At 49.2% G+C, this 16794-nt stretch overlaps 1 protein-coding gene across 2 annotated transcripts in view; it reads right to left on the bottom strand.

The window, feature by feature from the left end:
- Positions 1-2197: 2197 nt before the first annotated feature.
- The window catches only part of VPS53 (VPS53 subunit of GARP complex), a 64213-nt gene continuing 49616 nt past the window's right edge, over positions 2198-16794 (bottom strand). For both annotated transcript variants that reach the window (XM_058817690.1, XM_058817691.1), the window contains exons 18-22: positions 13775-13923; positions 9060-9129; positions 7205-7342; positions 4647-4751; positions 2198-4351 (exon numbers count right to left, since the gene is read on the bottom strand). In XM_058817690.1, the coding sequence (XP_058673673.1) occupies positions 4181-4351; positions 4647-4751; positions 7205-7342; positions 9060-9129; positions 13775-13923 (633 nt within the window). In that variant the 3' untranslated portion in view covers positions 2198-4180. The remainder of the gene's footprint in view (positions 4352-4646; positions 4752-7204; positions 7343-9059; positions 9130-13774; positions 13924-16794) is intronic.

Raw genomic sequence — 16794 nt, 5'->3', positions numbered from 1 at the left:
GGGTTAAACCCCCCAAATTCCCCCTCCAGGCTGCTCCTTCTCCCTCCCCATTCCCAAGCATTCAGGCTCAGGCAGCAGCGCTGCTGCCCCTAATTGCATTTTTCAGGCAAAGCTGCCGAAGCTGAAACAAGAGAACAGAAGGAAACGGTCATTCTAGCACTACAGGAGAGCGAGGGAACCTTTTTTGGAAAATCCTAATGAAATAATTGCGCCATGTCATCAGATTTGGTGGGGGAATACTCTTGTGGAGGGAAAGCAACCCTGCAGCCGGCCAAAGTCAACACTCCCCTGCACAGAAAGCAGCAGTCTGGGCTGATGGGCCCAGCACAAGTGAACCCAAACCTCTGAAAAAAATTCCTTCCCTGCCCCAAAATTAAAAGCAGAGCAGAACTTTCAGCCGTAGGCGTCTGTGGTTTGCAGCTATGCGGTGCTGGGAACTCCGGAGACTTCCTCAAGGAATTTACATTCCTTTGAAGAAATACTATGAGGCTGTTTGTCTTTGCTGAAAAATGCAGATGGAAAGAAAAGGAACATTAAGAATTTTGACTGAAATCTTTGGGGTCTGAGCAAATGTGCTGGACAGGTGTTTTCTTCCTTCTAATTTAAGTGTATCCCCCCCCCCAAAAAAAAAGAGATGCTGGTCTCTGCAAGCAATAGGAAAACTGATCAGTCCTCGCTCCAAAATCTCCCATAAAAGCCCTTTATGAAATCAGATGCCTTGGAAGGCACTGGAGCAGTTTCCAGATGAACACAATCATCATTTCAGAGCTGCTGTGCAGCTCCTGGGTGGAAACCAACGCTGCCAACAACCCACTACGTGCAGTTTAGGAGGGGAGAACTTGTGGCACATCCCAGCAGTCACCTCTGAGAGCTGTGGCTGCTCCCACTGCCACTCCCATGGGGATCAGGGCCCAAGAGAGAGGGATATCTGCCTGGGGTAAGCAGAACTCATGGAAATCTTTCTGCTCCTTATTTACCAGCAAAAAACCTCCCATTCTGGCGTGGCTTGACACAAAAGTTAACTTTTTGTGCCCTTCCAGGTTCTCATTTCTGAGCTCTGCAGCCCAGCCAAGGGTCTCCTGCAGCACCAGCATCCAGACCTGCAATTCTGCCTGCTATGATGAAAAGGAAGCATTTAAGCAGAATTTTAACTGCTCAATAACTCAAATACTGTTGAGTCACTGTGTACAGGGGCTTTTTCAGGACATGTACTCTGCCCCCTCGGAAAGTCTGACTGGTTTTAAGTCTCAAACTGTACCAACCCGTGCCATCCCTGATGCCATTGGAAATCTTTTCCCCTGCCTGTTTGTCCACATTATTTACTCTTTAACTGCCCACACACAGGCAGGATGGGGCAGATAAAAAGTCTCTTATCAAGATCCTCCTTCCATAAAGGACTTTCCCACGAGGCTGGGCGTGCTCGGCTTAATCAGCAACGGAACCACAGGCAATGCCACGCGACAGCCCCATTGCTGGGAGAGGCAAACCAAAAGGATCCCTGTGATACCTGAAAATGATAAAACTTTGGGAATAATAATAAAAATAACTTTGGGAAGTTATTTCCAAAGGATGGGAAGTGCCAGGCTGTGCCACAGAGCACTGATGGCAGGGACGAGCGCTGACAGCACGTGGCTGAAGCTGCTGAGGTTTCATCAGCTTTTACAGCCCTGCTGCCACCGCCCTCGTGGAGCCAAGCAGAGGCTCGTGGAGGCTTGGCCATCGTCACTGGGATGCTCAGAGTCCTGGCTGTAAACCCGGGGGAAGAAAGGAACACCCAGCGCCCGGCGCTGCTCCTGCCCAAGGGCGGAGGGGGCAGGACGGCCAGGAGAAAAGCAAATGAGTCATTAATGCTCTGAGTGAAAGGAGCTGCTCCAGCGTCATGCCGAGCGTGGAAAAAGGCACTACCCCTTAATTAATTCCAAAGGAAAAATTCGGATCTCCCAGAAAACGCCCCCGCAGTGGCAGACAGCAGAACTGATGTGATTATTTAGGGGCGCGAGGTCGGGAGCGTTGAGCCACCCACATGGGGCAGGGAGCTGCTGTGGATGGGGATGGTGCCAGAGGAGGTGGAAAAGGCAGAGAGGAGCTGCAGGAGCAGATGGACAGCAGGGAGTGCTGGGTCCAGCACAGTTTGGGTGAGGTCCATCCCAGCCACTGGGATTTGCAGCTGTACAGAAACACCCAGCAATGAGCATCAGTTACCATTTAATTCACGTTAGTGTCACACCCCATGTACAGTCAGGATTACACCCCGGTCCGAAACCATAAAAAGTGGCATTTTGTACAGAAAACAGTAATCATCCTTTATTCCCCAAAGCTGTAAACTCCAAAGAGCTAATGCACAAATAGAGGCCTGCCAAATCTAATAAACACCCAAGAGCCAGGGGCACAAAACTCTTACACCAGAAGTAGGAAACTGTGGATTTGTTCTCTGAAAATGGAACTCCAAACACTCAGCCCTGTAGCGTTCTTCAAAGGCTGAAACTAAAAATTCATTTCTCATTTTATTTCCTCTTATCTACAGAATGAAATGCAGAGAATGAAATGGGGGAAGCCTTTGGGTAAGACACACGATGATAACTTCAACATCGTCTTCAGCTATTCATAATTTAGTGAGAGACTTAGCCTTAGACAAAGCAAAGAAAAATTCATCTAAAATAAATTATTCATCCCCTCACGGGAATAATGAATCTCTGCAAACCCATGTTCCCTCCTCTCCAGCTCTGCAGTGTGGCACCTCATTGGCCATCCTGCACATGCACCTTGAGATAATCTGTCCTTGGGGAATGGCTGCTCAGAATCCCAATGTGCTTTCAACCATTCCTTCCTCTGTCACCAAACAGGGAATCAGGAGGCAACAGCAGATTTGTAAAACTGGAGTGATGAGAAACTGCTGTCCCTCCCCACAGGTGTTGTTATTGCTGCTCTTTACTCCCCATCTCAGCAAAGCTCTGGATGCAGCTCATGTTCCTGGAGCCTGATCTGCCCTCCCTGATGTGCAGCAGTGATTTTTACAATCCCTGTGAGTACAGCCCCTAAATACAGTCCTAAGGCCCAAACTTGCCCTGGTGGGGAGCACAACCCTCCCAGGAAGGCATCTGACAGCGTGGTTATTCCTCACCTGCCACACTGGTAAAGGATTTCCCTTTCCTGCACATGCAAGTGAAGCTTGGGTTAAATAACACAGGCACAACTGGTTGATCTGCCCTACATCCATTTGGGATGCACTCATGGTTGGGGATACGCCTTCAAAGTCTCCCAGAAAGGGCACAGAGGAGTTTGGGAAGAAATCCAACAGTGCCAATAAAAAGGTGAGGCCTCAGTGCATGGAGACTCCTTGGAGAAGCATCCACTGATCCCAGCCCTGCTCCACGCTGGCTCTGTGCCTGGGAGCCAGGAGCTGGCCCATGGGAAGAGGGGCTGGGTTATCCAAAACATTTCACTGCTGCTTCTCCTCCCCTCTGCACTGCTGCAAGCTGAGGCTCAGAGGAACAGGAGGAGGAGGAGGGCCTTGAAGCCTGAGGCTGCTGAAAGCCTCCTGTGGCACCAAGTGGCCCTGGCTCCCTGACAGAGCCAGCACCTCTCCCTGCAGGCCAGCAGAGGTGCCAAGGATTTGCCTTTCTGTTTCATGGTGCTTTGTGCATGCCTGTCCTGGGAGCAGGGGAGAAATCTGCCCTGGGGTTCCCTCCTGGGCATCTCATTGATCCAGTGGAGCTGCAGGTGCCTGGATCCCAGCTGATAGAGGGTTGGGGTTTTCATGGTGGTGATGGGGTTGGTTCCCCCCACCCCAGAATAAATAATGAATCAGAGGAACAGCTCTGCAGCAGGGAGTGAGCACTAACACAGAACTGAGGCAAAGCCCTCAGTGCTGCAGCAGGAGCTCAGCCAGGGTAAAAGCTGTGACCCCAAGTGCATCACAGCCAGACAGGCTCTGAATCCACCTGAATGCTTTCTGTACTGATGAATTCCAGGTGCCTCTATTTCCTCCACCACATGGACCTGGCAATGCCCTGGGTTTCACTCCTGCTAAGCTGAGGGCAAACACCTTGCTCAGATTCCTCCTCGGTCTGAAAGCGCCGATGGCTGAGAGATCACGGGGGCTGGGAGGGACAGCACAGGGTGTAAATCACAACCTGCCCAGCTCAGCAGCCCCGGGGCAGGGAGCTCCCCCCGTGCTCCCTCAGAGCCTCTTCTTGATGAGCTTCTCCAGTTTGCGGATGCGGGAGGATTCCTGCTCGGGCGTGGGAGCGCTCAGCGAGAGCGAGCCGGAGCCGTCGCCGCCGGGGGGAGGAGAGGGGAGGCGCAGGCGGAACAGGTCCAGCATGCTGCTCTGCTCGCTCCTCTTCAGGCCCTGGGGGAGCAAAGGACAGCACTCACTGACCTGCCAGCAGCTGCAGCAGAGCCCATCTCAAACCTCCACCTCAAAGACTCACCCACCAGAGAGCCCTGAACAACCCCGAGCAGAGCAGGTATCAAAATGTGAAACAAACTCAAAACCTTTTCTCCAGCAGCAACTCTACTTTCAAAGAAAAGATAAACTTACAGTGCTTCTCTCACCCCCCAAGCCCCTCAGAATTCACACTGAAATAAAGTCCCCAGCAATCCCCAAGCAGCACTAGAGGATGAGCAGATTCCCATCCTCTCACCTTCATGTCGAGGATTTTCTGGAATGTGTCAGTGCTGCAGTCAGCGAGGAGCTTGATGTAATTGTCCACAAACACAACTGGGGGCTCGTGGGGAGCCATCACCACCTGCCAAGACAAGGAAAAAGAGATCAGACAAATAATAGGAATTAAAGGCAGTGCTCAGTCAGCTCTGGCACAGGAGTGACAGCAGGGCTGGCTCCTAAAATAAAATGTTTAAGGAACAAGAAAGGGGCTGGATATGAGAGGGGTAAAGGTGAGTGAAGAGAAGCAGAGTAAGGACAGCGAGGAAGTTGGGTCTCTTTCAGCACAGCAGTGCTGCTCATGGGCTCTGCATCCTGTTTCAAAGGGCAGCAGGACTTTGTCTGTGGCCTGTGGGCTGGCAGGCACTGGGGCATTGTGAAAGCTCAAGATTTTATCATGCTGCAGGGGGAAGACAAGCTGGGGAGCTGCTCAGGGGACAGTGCTGGCAGTGGTGGTGACACTCACAAAGTCCCAGGAGATCAGGCAGCCTGGACAGAGTCCAGACCCTCAGCTTGGCTGTGTGTCCCTCCTGCTCCCTCCTGCCTGCAGGCAGGACACACAGCGTGTCACAGGGGAATGTGACAACACTCTGGTCACCCCCTCAGTGCCCAGGACAGCGAGGGCCAGAGCTCTCTGCTCTGCAGCTCTCCTGACATGGCCACACACAGCCACTCTGTCCTTGGGCTGCAGCTCCTCTTGGACATTCTGGAGGGGAGGGATGAAGGATGGGAACCCCCCACCAACATCTGCCCAGGAGCAATCATAAAAAACAGGGAAAAAATCAAAATAGCCTCAAAGCTGGTAAGATGATCCCTCACTGATGGGTTTTTCTTACATAAGCAGCAAGCTCCACAGAGAACACATCTTTTGATAATACTGGGGAGCCAAACCTTCTTTCTGAGGAAGAGTGTGTCTGTGTTTGTCTGAGTGCGTGTAAATGGGCAGAAACAGCACCAGACCAGACCCTTCCCTGTCTCCAAAACCATTTCCATATGTTTGCACTGACCCAGCTCACCCCACACTGCATTCTGTCACCAAGACATTTCTTTCTTTCCCTGCACTTCAGACCACTAAACATCATAGCCATGTATACACTTATAAATCCTTAATTTACAGCCCTTGTAAAAATCCTGTGCCAAGATGAAAAGCTGGAGCTTCAGAGAGCGTGGCCAGAGGAGAAGGGGAAGAGCTCAGCAGGGTGTGCATGGCCCAGGGCCCTCCTCCCCACTCCCATCTGTGGGGCTCAGCTCAATGGACTTGTTTGTGCTGCCCATGGGCCCAAAGTTTGTCTTCCTGAATTACCTGCCCCAGAACCAGCCTGGGAACACAGACTGGAGCTCCCAGTGCTGTCAGCCTGTGGCTGTTTGATCTGCAGTTCTGCACACAGAGGCCAGCACGGGCTGTGTGACACTGACACAGCAGTGCCACTGCTGCTGCACAGCCTGGGGACCTGCAGCTCTCCATGTGCTGCTTTCCTCTCCAATGTGGTGCTAAGGGTAAACAAATTAACTCCATTACTCTTGTGATTCACACACCAGCTCCAAGGAAAGACCTGCTCTGCACACAACAGGCACCAATCTTCCCTGCTCCCGTTAGCACAAACCAGGAACATTTTTATTCTGGTGATTTCTAGGAAAATTTAGACTACAATTCACTAACATCTCAGTCACCTCAGTCCAAAAGCAGGGAGCTGGAGAGCTGATGTCTGAATCCAGAGCACACACTGAGCTGTGACATTGCTCTGGGATGGGAGCAGAGCCACCCTGAGCAGCAGCTGAGCAGGGACAGCTCAGGCTCCTCAGCCCCTGGCCCTGGCTGTGCTCACAGGAGGCTCTGGCTGCCAGCTGCCTGTCCTGCCTGACCCCAGGTCCCACTGATTCCCTCCCAGGAATGCCCTCCCAGCATTGCTGGCCAGCAGGGGACAATCCCAGCACCCAGCAGGGCACAACTGTGCAGCTGCCACAGCTCCTCCTGGGATCCAACCTGGCTTCAAACTGGGAAGGGCAGATTGCTTTGCTTGCTGCTTTTCATGAAGACAACACTCTGCTTTTGGGTCATTTTCCAGGCACCAGGTCTGGAAAATGAAAAAGGGCTCTGGTGAGTACAGTAAGCCAGACATGTTTGCACTGGCTGTTGCACTAGACAGTAAACAGGTGACTCAAGCACAGCTTGGCTCCCCTGAGTGAGGAGTCTGCACAAAGGCCTGGAGTAACCTGAACCACAGCAGACCCTCAGGGATGCAAACTGATTTCCACCAGCTCCTGAGGGAACCTGGTGGCCCAACTCTCCAAACCTGAGCCTTTGGTTGCCTTGAAAAGTGAGGGTGAAAACTCCAAAGTGGTATCAGAAGGGAGTGGGGGCAAACCCAAGGGGAGTGAGCCAGGTCTGCAGAGCAGCTGGCAGAGCCCCCAGGCAGGCTCACAAAGCTCATGTGCAATTGCAGATTGCTGCATTCAGAGGAAGGGCCCCCTGGAATTCACTGCTGTGATTCCCAGGCCAGCAGTCTGGCTGGCAGGGTACCAACAGGCTTGAGTTACCTTCAGGATCATTTCAGCCCGAGTCATGCCTTTCACCACTATCTTTGTGTAGCTGGCAGGAGCCTTCCTCACCACTTGGGACCCAATGGAGGGCAGATCCAGGAGAACCATCTTCAGAGAGTGAGTGTCCAGCAGCAGCTGCAAGGGTTAACCACACTCTGTTACTCAGGCTCCTTCTACACCAAAATCCATCAACTGCTGTAACCCAACATCCTTCAAAGTTTAACATCCTCAAAAGTTTAACATCCTCAAAAGTTTAACATCCTTCAAAGTTTAACACTTCCCACACTGGAAGAAATCCTGTTAATCTGACTGCAGGAAAAGGAGGGACTGAGCCATGTAGTGACAATTCCAGGAGACAGGATCACCCCCATGGCTACAGATCAGCATGGTGGTTGATTTTAACACAGCACTGCTCTGCTGGTTGGAAATGACTTATGGCAGCCCAACATCTGGCACATCAGGCACAGATTTCCAGTCCTTCCCCCCCAAAAAGTATGAAGGGAAATAATCTTGGTTACCTGGAGCTGCACCATGGTTTAGATACTGAGGTCAAATGAACTAACATCAGCCACACACACAGTCAGGTTTTCTGCATTCACCCAACCCCTTGATTGGGTTTTTTCCTTAAAAACTGTCACACAATTCAACTGAGAACTGCCCACGGCCTGGATGTTGTTTGTTTCTACCCCAGCAAATAAATAAGCAGCAGCCATGAAACTGAGCCCAGACAGACAGCACTGTCTCATGATAAAATGCTGTGGGTCAGGGCTCCTTAGAGCAAAATTATCCTGAATACCACACTCCTCTGATTGCACAAAGTATGTCTGAGGACACAAGACCAGTGAAGAACAGAAATCTGAAATCAAAGCAGAGGAAAGAGCAGCTCCTGCAGACTCTGTCCCCTCAGCCCATTTTCCATCCCAGGCCCCTGGCATTGCTAACTCACTGCCAAAGCTTGCTGGGGTGCAGAGTTGTTAAGTCAGAGAGGAAAACACAGAAAGCAAAACCCCACAGGTCCTGTTCCCTGCACTGAACACTGAATACCTCCACAAATATCACCCCAGCTTTCATATCCCAACTGTAATTATCAGCAAACAGCAGGAAAGGCTGTGTGTGGAACCAGAAAGGCCAGGAAAATGCATTCCCCAGCAACATTTGCACCAGGGAGGAGAAGGTGGCATGGAAAGATGCTGGTGGGTGACCAGGAGAGTTCAAAAGATTTTAAGGGAATTGCTGCAGAGAGAGATCAGCTCCTGAGCCCTCTGTACCCTTAACCCCAGGGATGTGTGTCCCACTTCTAATGGCATGGATTCACTGGGAATCAGGCTGATAAAAACCTTCCCAGCCTGCTTTAAAGCAGCAAATTGGGCCTGTGATTCCCATGCAGGAATATTGAAAGCTTTTAACATTAGACACAAGCCCACTGCTGGTTAATCACTTGAGAAGCTTATTTTAAAAAGACTCCCTTTAATCACTCTCAGGTTATTGCTCATCACACAAGACAAACAGGCACTGAGCTTCACTCATTTGCTTTCCATTAAGGTTTTGATGTAAAGCTCCTATTTCCTTTTGCAGACACTGCTCAGAACCATCTTTGATGCCTAAAACCCAAGTAGCTTTGAAGGAACCCATTTGAAGTTCACAGCAGTCCCATTAGGGATGATTCTGCTTTTTTTTTTCTTGCTTTTCCTTTTTTTTTTATGAGCCCACAGGAGTAATAATCTCTATGTGCAGGGGACAGATGAAATCCTGCCCCTTCCAAATCCCAGCCCATGGCAGAGTGGGAGATATCTCAATTTCTTGAACCCAAAATCCATCAAACAAGACAGCCAATGCACCTACTGCTCCTTACCTGTTCTGCACCCACCATGCTGATAGGTTTGCACTTGAAGAGATGGTTAATGAACTTGGGAATGAAGGAGCTGCAGGAGAGGTACAAAATGAAACAATTACATAAGAATATTTGCAGTCAGACAGTCTTCTGTGGTGACAAAGCATGCAGAACCAAACCAGGATGGCTTCCACAGAGACACTCCCAGTGCCAGCTTCCCAAAGTGATTCCAGACATGTTAAATATGCTAAATAAAAAAATCCCAACCCTTAGGCACAGTTCTTTTGCTTTCATCCCTCCTGATCTCAAAGTTTATTGAGAAGCTGCACACACTCACTCTAGAGGTAAATAAATTGCTATAAACTAAATATGAAGTATTGCAGTAAAAGGTCAGCAAACAAACAATTTTATTTATCAGGATTAGCCTCACTGCTCATGAGTGGATGTATCTTGACTGCATCCAGAACCTACATTTTCCTGCACACAAGTAATTCCATAACATGCATATTACACACTGAACTTGAGGTCCAGCCAAGGCTGGGCCCTGGACACTCACACTGAGGCACCTTTCCAGAAAGCTCCTGGCCAACACAATCAAGACAAGAAAAAGTTTTGTGAAAAGGAAAACACCATTACCATATTTTACTGTCGTGGGTTTCAGACTCACAAAAATGAGTGCCCAGCCAGAGAGAGCTTGGTGAGGATGGAAGCCCAATATTCACCACTTCAGAGCATCAGCTCTGGGTTCAGCTGATTTTTGCCTCTTGATCTGAGGCTTTGAAGCAGTTTCATTGCAAAAGCACTGGTTGGACATCTTCAGAACAAGCTCCTGCTGCTCCTGCTCCAGCAAAGAGCAGCACCAGGAAAGCTCAGGAGCCACAAATTCTGTCAGGACCCAACACTTGACCAAGTCTTCCTCTCACTGCCTTGTTTTTAATGTACTCTGCTCCTTCCCCACGTCCTCCTCTGGCTGAGTGCCTGCAGGGCTCACATTTCCAGGACTTGCCCATGACCTGGTGGCAGCTCCTGGATTTTTAATGGCTCTGTCCTGAGTCAGTCAGGGGCTGTGCTCTGGACTGGGGCTGTCCATGATGATGATGATGATCTAAATTCAGCGTGGTTTCCTCCTTGCATCTGCTAAGCTTTTTGTTCCCTCCCCACAAAGCAAGGAGCACAACAGCAGCTTGTTTGTCCTGCCACCTGTTTTCCAAGGCAGGACATTCATTTCTCATCCTCTCTCATGGAAAAGTGACAAAAGTGCGGCTCAGGCACGGAGCAAGCCAAGCTGCTGAGCAAACCCAGAGGAATGGCTCAGGAGAGCCCTCAAAAGCAAAGATTCCTTCCCTCAGACACAGTCCCTACCTCTCTCAGTGAATCACTTTCTCCTGGAGAGGTGTCAAGGAGAACAATTTCAAGCTACTGTTGAGAAGCAGCTACTGGGCTGCCCTGAGTAGTTTTGAATTTGGCCACCAGAGAAACAACCTTGGCAACAGAACAGAAAGAGGAGGAGGAAAAGCAGCCCTGACTCCTCCTGCACAACAGCATGACAGTGGAGATTTAACCTATCTGGTTTAAAAGTCCATTTTTCAGGGCTATAACTAATTCCCAGAGGGCAATTAGAGAGTGATGAGCACAGCTGGAGCTGAGGTGATCCTAGAAAATGATAAATTGGCAGCGGCTCCGGATGCAGCAGCTCACTGCTGGCAGAACAGACCAAGAAATTAATTGTGCCTTTGATAGTGCAGGTAAATCCAAGTGTCCCTCCCTCTGCACGGTCAGGCATGGAGCTAAAGCTCATGTTGTATATGGAAAACAGGGTGAGCCTTTCCTGCTGCAGGGTGGCACACTGGCAGCCCAGGGACCCCCTCCCCTGTTGGTTTTAATCTTCTTTTCTATATAACCACACAATCTCCCATAGACAGCATTCTGTCCTGCATGAAACAATTCCCAGGCCTCTCTGATGGCCACCCACCATCAGTGCAGAGGGGTAAAGTGACCTTCCATCCCCACATGCCTCTTATTTCACACTGCCTTATTGGAAACAGCTTCCCCACTCCAACAGGACAGACAAGACAAACCGTCAGAGCCAAGGGCTGCTCTGGATTATTTTTCCCCTTGGTTTTTATTTTTTTCCTGGACTAGCAGAGACCATCAAGAGCAGTTGCACTTAACAGAAGGTGCCTCTTGCCTAGGCTGGATTCAATGCTTGGTGCTCTCAGAGTGCAGCAGGCAATCCTGATGTGAGTAATATGTGCATGTTCAGGGGCTCTGTGCTCTGAATGCCTTTAGTCCCTGCACAATCACAGCCAGATTGGGTGCCAGAATTCATTTACAGCTTCAGCTCTAAAACTGAACACAGAAACCCCCCACTAGAAGCAGAAAAGTCCCCAGTGTAACAATAAAGCAGTGCAGGACAGATGAGGAACCTGAGGCACAGAAACCACAGCACTGAGAGCCTCCCATCCAACACGAGTGCGGCTCTGCCAGAGCCGTGTTTTCCCAATCCCCTGCACTGATGATGCATCAAACACAGAGAGAGGCACAGACAGACTTGCAACCACAGTCTGTCTGTCTGTCTGTCTGACAGCCTGAGCTGCTGCAGGACATCCCCCAAAGGTTCTGGGGTGGCTGAGTCACTGCAGCCCAGGAGGGTTTTGCTCTACGCCACCCTCTGAGCTGGTGACCAGCCCTTACCCAGGCTGAGCTCAGCTCTGAACCCTCCACATCCCAACTTTCCTCCACCAAACTCCTCTCAGTTTTTCCCTGGAGCACCTGGAAGGGCCCAGCACCCCCCAGGCCTGGCTGCTGCTCACGGAGGAGCCGCGTCCCCGGCCGAGGGAGAGCTGTTTGTTTTTCCTGTCTCTCAGCTCTAATCTCTTCCTCGCTGAGGTCAGGTCACAGACTTCCCAAACACATCCCAGCAGAGCAGCCTGGCTGCTGTGGGGTTTGGTTTCAAAGCAGAAGGTGCAGGGAGAGCTGAGCCCCCCACCCTGCCCGGCAGCATCGCACCTCGGTCAAAACAAAGCAAAAAACGACAAATTAGCTTCAAGGATTGATGCAATTTCTGATGGCCATTTTTCTTCTCTCCAGACTTGGCTCAGATCCTGCTGGTTTAAATTTAGTGACTTTAGCTGCCTTCTCCCCTGTGGTCCTGTAACTCAACACTCACGCTTTATACAATCCATTAGAGCTGAGAAGTGGCAGCTCACAAAGACACGGGCATTAACATGTGGAGAAGCACAAGGCCTGTTAAAAGGATTTTCAGCATTGTGGGGCACACAAAAGGCCAGGTATTTATGTTGGCCCAGCCAGAATACTCCATTAAAATGCAGAGTTTGAAAAACACAAATATTTATAGGTATTAAAAAGCATTTTAAGGAGATTAAGATCACCCTTACCACTGGGCTGATTTTCCTTAGCACCAAGTTGCACAGATGCAGCAAAATCGACTGCAGCAAAATCAACCTTCAGGAACTCATTTTACCCTTCTGCATCTGATCCATGGCAGAGTGAGTTCAGGACTGTGTCTTAATTTTAATGTGCTGCAGTTGTCTTAAAAATATGCTTTGGAGAGGAGCATGAGCTTCTGTGCTCATGGATGAGGAGAGATGGGAACTTCCCTCAAATCTGAGAGCTGTTTCATCTGGAGTTTACTTGGTATGTGCCCAGCAATAAAGTTAAAAGGGAGGCAACTAAGCTGAGGTATTAAGAGTGTGCTGTGAACAGCTGAATAAATGGGGGGTTTTATTTATCACATAAAATCCAAGTGTAACCACACAGAAGGTTTTCATACAATAAATTCTCCCTGAGACAGCGTTTCAAACAGTGATTATGGGCAACATCACAACATGATTTATCAGGAACTGCTCACTAAAGCAAACTCATGAGCACCCTGAGACACAGAGGGGGATGAAGCTCTCAGGTTGAGCCTCCCTGCTGTGAAAGCTCCCAGGATAGCTCTGCTGCATCCCACCCTGCTGAGGCAGGAGCTGCAGCTCAAATCTCCAACCCACACAGCCCCTGCCCGGCCACAGGGCTTATTTCAGGCTGATTACCTTATCAGAGATGAATGAAACATTAAGGTATTTCAGAGTGACACATGACACGCACGCCACTGCCCTGCAGGCCACCAGCAGGGTCACATGTGCCACCAAAAGCAGCAGCTACAACTGGCACTGCCCTCCCAAGGGCTTTTCCTGGGGCTTTGCCATGTGGAGCTCAGCTGGCCACAGGCAAGCAGGGAAGAGCTCAAAGTATCCTCCCAAAGAGCTGAATTTGTGGTTCAGACAAAGTCTGGATGTCCACCCTGCATCCAGCAGCAAGGGGCATTTCTGTCTCATCTGCCATTTCTTTCATGCTGCTCAACTTTAGGTGGCTTGCCAGGAAGATGCTTTAATACCCCACAACATTTAAATGTGAATTTCCCCTCCTGACTATTTTTCCCTTCTGAGCTATTTTTGCACAGAAAAGCAGCTTTCAGATTGTGAAGGTAAAATATACTTCTCACACATGCCCTCCTTACAGGGCAATGTTATTTTGTGGCAAATTTCTCAGGACCTGGAAGCCCCATGGAAGAAAAGCAGATTTCCCCACAGCAAGAGTCATATTTAAGTCAGATATTCAAAGTCTTTTAAAGGTGCCCAACCCAAAATTTCTGCACTTGGCAAACACCACCCAGTGATCATCACACTGTTTTATGGGATGAGCTGAATGAGGTGTCTGTGTTGGGAACTTACTTTGCAAATTTGATGCAGAACTGAGTGAAATACTTCCTGGTGGAGGCCAGGTTGTCACGGATGATGGGGACATTCTGCTTGATGTGCAGGATCACTGAGGTGACATAAGGACTCTGGTCACCAACATGTTCCACATTCTGCCACTGCATCTGCACAGAGTGGAAAAAACAACCAAAAATGACTGGTTAATTCATCAACATTCAAGTAACAACTAAGGGAAACTGTACAAACTTCCTGCCAGGGGATCTCTAAGGAATAATTCAGAGACTGCTTCTGTAATTCACCACCAAGGTCAAGTCCTTCATCATTAAAGTGATTGGGCAAAACCATTTCACAAGAAGACCCAAAGAAAAGCCAGAGCAGAGACTGTGACCAGTAACCCACACAAATGGGGACCACTAGGATCAAAAAAGCCTTTGGAGCACACCAGGCTGCTTTAATATTTAACAGTTTCCAGTTTGCTGGGATGAAGTGCCCATATAAATCCTGATTAGAGGCATTTGAGAAAATATCTGCAAGCTTGCAAAGTCTGGATTCCTGTATGGCAGCCAAGACTTTAATACTGGTGAGAATGATGACAGATAGATGGAAGAGGTAAAAAGTCTTAAAGTCCAAAGCACTCTACACCAGTGTAGCTCACTGAAAACACTGCTGGTGCACAAGCCAGGATGCCCAAGTCCAGCTCTTCCAAACGCATGTAAAAAGTACAAAACAAGAGGAGTTACTCAACCTCCCATTTTGTTTTCATTTATTCTCAGCACAACTGCAGGAGAACAGCCCCTGTGAGCCAGATGTGTGGCTCCCTTGATTTTCTCTGAGCCTGGTTTGCAGTACACAGGGCACTCCCAATTTAAAACAAGTGGAAAAACAAAAACTAAAAGAGATTATTGGGTCTGGCCTGGTGTTGTGTATGTACCAGAGTCTCACTGAGGAACACAAGCACGCAGAAAAGCACACTCAGTTCTGCTGCTGCTCTCTGAACTCTTCAGTGTCCTCCCAAAAACTCTTTGGAGATCTGTTCCTCATGCTGGAGATGAGACAGGAGGAAAACTCATAGGAAATCAGGAGAGGAAACTGGGCACAAATGGAAGATGAGCTTTTTCCTTTGAGGAGCTGTTTGTCCTCAAACTTGTTTTCCCAAGCTCTGGATTTTGCATATAAAGTTTTTTATTCCTGGTTTTAATTTAATTTAATTTAATATGGCTACTTTGCCCCCCTGCAACTCAGCTGACTCAACTCCATCCAAACAATCCCAACCTAAGTGACTTAGTGGGAAAGAAAAGCCAAATTCTTTGAAAAACCACAGTGTCTGAGTCTACACATGTCCCACTAAAGCTGCTTTTATTGAAACCAAACAAACCAAGCCCAGCCTGCTGCTCTCACATCAGCTGGGTGGCTGGAAGGGATTTCTCTCCCATCACCTGCTCCACAGGTTTTCACAGAACATCCTGAGTTGGAAGGGACACACAAGGAGCACCAACTTCAACTCAGACGCCCCAAAAATCCCATTCTGTGTTTGAGATTGTCCAAACACTCCTGGAGCTCTGGCAGCCTTGAGGCTGTGACCATTCCCTGGGGAACCCCAGCATCCTCTGGGGAAAATCCTTCCCCTAAAATCCAACCTAAACCTCACAGCTCCAGCCATTCCCTCAAGTCCTGTCACTGGTTTCCTGCTTTTCTGCTCCTCATGGTGCTGATCACACCAAAACAGAATATTCTGTGCCTTTCTCCCTGATGGATTCACACATTCCCTTCTTGACAGAGCAGTCCTCACCCAACACAGCATCCCCACAGAGTGGGAAACAGCCAGAAAGTGGGAAGGGACTGCTGAGCTGAATTATTGCACCAACAATGAAATAGCTTTTTCATTTTGTTGGTCATCATTCCAAAAGCAATACTTTACAACCAAACCTTTAAAGCATGAACAGTAAAAATAGCCCTTTTGTGTGTGTGTGTGTGTGTGTGTGCATTGTGGGTGTGTTTCACCCAAAAAAACCCACCCAGTAGCTGCAGAGAAAGGAATAGCACACATACTGAAAAGTCATCAGAAGAAATATGAGCCCAACTCTGCTGGTAAAGCTTTGTTCCTGTCCTTTTAAATTTATTCCTCTTTTTCCCTTGTCCTGTGTTTTTCTTGGGATATCCACACAGTTTACATCCACAGGCTGGAAATGAGTGCAAGGAGCAGGAGCAGGGAGATTTCACTGCAGGGAGAAGCCCAAAGGCACCTGCAGGGCTGGGAGGACACACAAGGGCTGGAGGAGCTTCTCACAACAAAACACAGGGAGGAGGTTAAAACAGGCAGGAGGAAAGAGAAATGTAGTCATGATATTTTCTGAAAAATCCTTTTCTGAAGATTTTTCCTCCTGAGAAGCTGAGAGGCCTCAGGAACAAAATGTAAACAATGGTTATCTGCTGCTGTGGAATGCAACAGATGCATGTGGGATTGCTCTCATGTGGTTGTTTCTAATTAATGGCCAATCACAGTCAGCTGGCTTGGACTCTCTGTCTGAGCCACAAGCCTTTGTTATTCATTAATTCTTTTTCTATTCTTAGCCAGCCTTCTGATGAAATCCTTTCTTCTATTCTTTTAGTATAGTTTTAATATAATATATATCATAAAATGCTAAATCAAGCCTTCTGAAACACGGAGTCAGATCCTCATCTCTTCCCTCATCCTCAGACCCCTGTGAGCACCATCACAGAGAAACCCTGAGCAGAAATGGGGAACCCAGGGAAGGGCAGGGGATCAAGGGTGGCACGGTGTCCCCAGAGAGCCACCAGGTCCTTCCTTGTGTCCAGCCCTGCAGCAAAGGAGCTGCTTTGGGATTGAGAAGAGGAGGAATGAACCTTCATCTCTCCCTGTTCCCAGCAGCATCCCAGTGCCAGCTTCTCCCTGCAGGCTCCAGCCTGGGCACCAGCAGAGGGGCTGGGAGGGGAGCAGGGAGCGCTGCTGGCCCCAAATTTGGGGACACAAATTGGGCTCTGCCCTGTCACACCCTGCCCTGTCACACTCTGCA

The sequence above is a fragment of the Ammospiza caudacuta genome, chromosome 20 (genome assembly GCF_027887145.1).
Source record: "Ammospiza caudacuta isolate bAmmCau1 chromosome 20, bAmmCau1.pri, whole genome shotgun sequence".
NCBI lineage: Eukaryota > Metazoa > Chordata > Aves > Passeriformes > Passerellidae > Ammospiza > Ammospiza caudacuta.
This window is presented reverse-complemented; position numbering and strand designations above follow the sequence as displayed.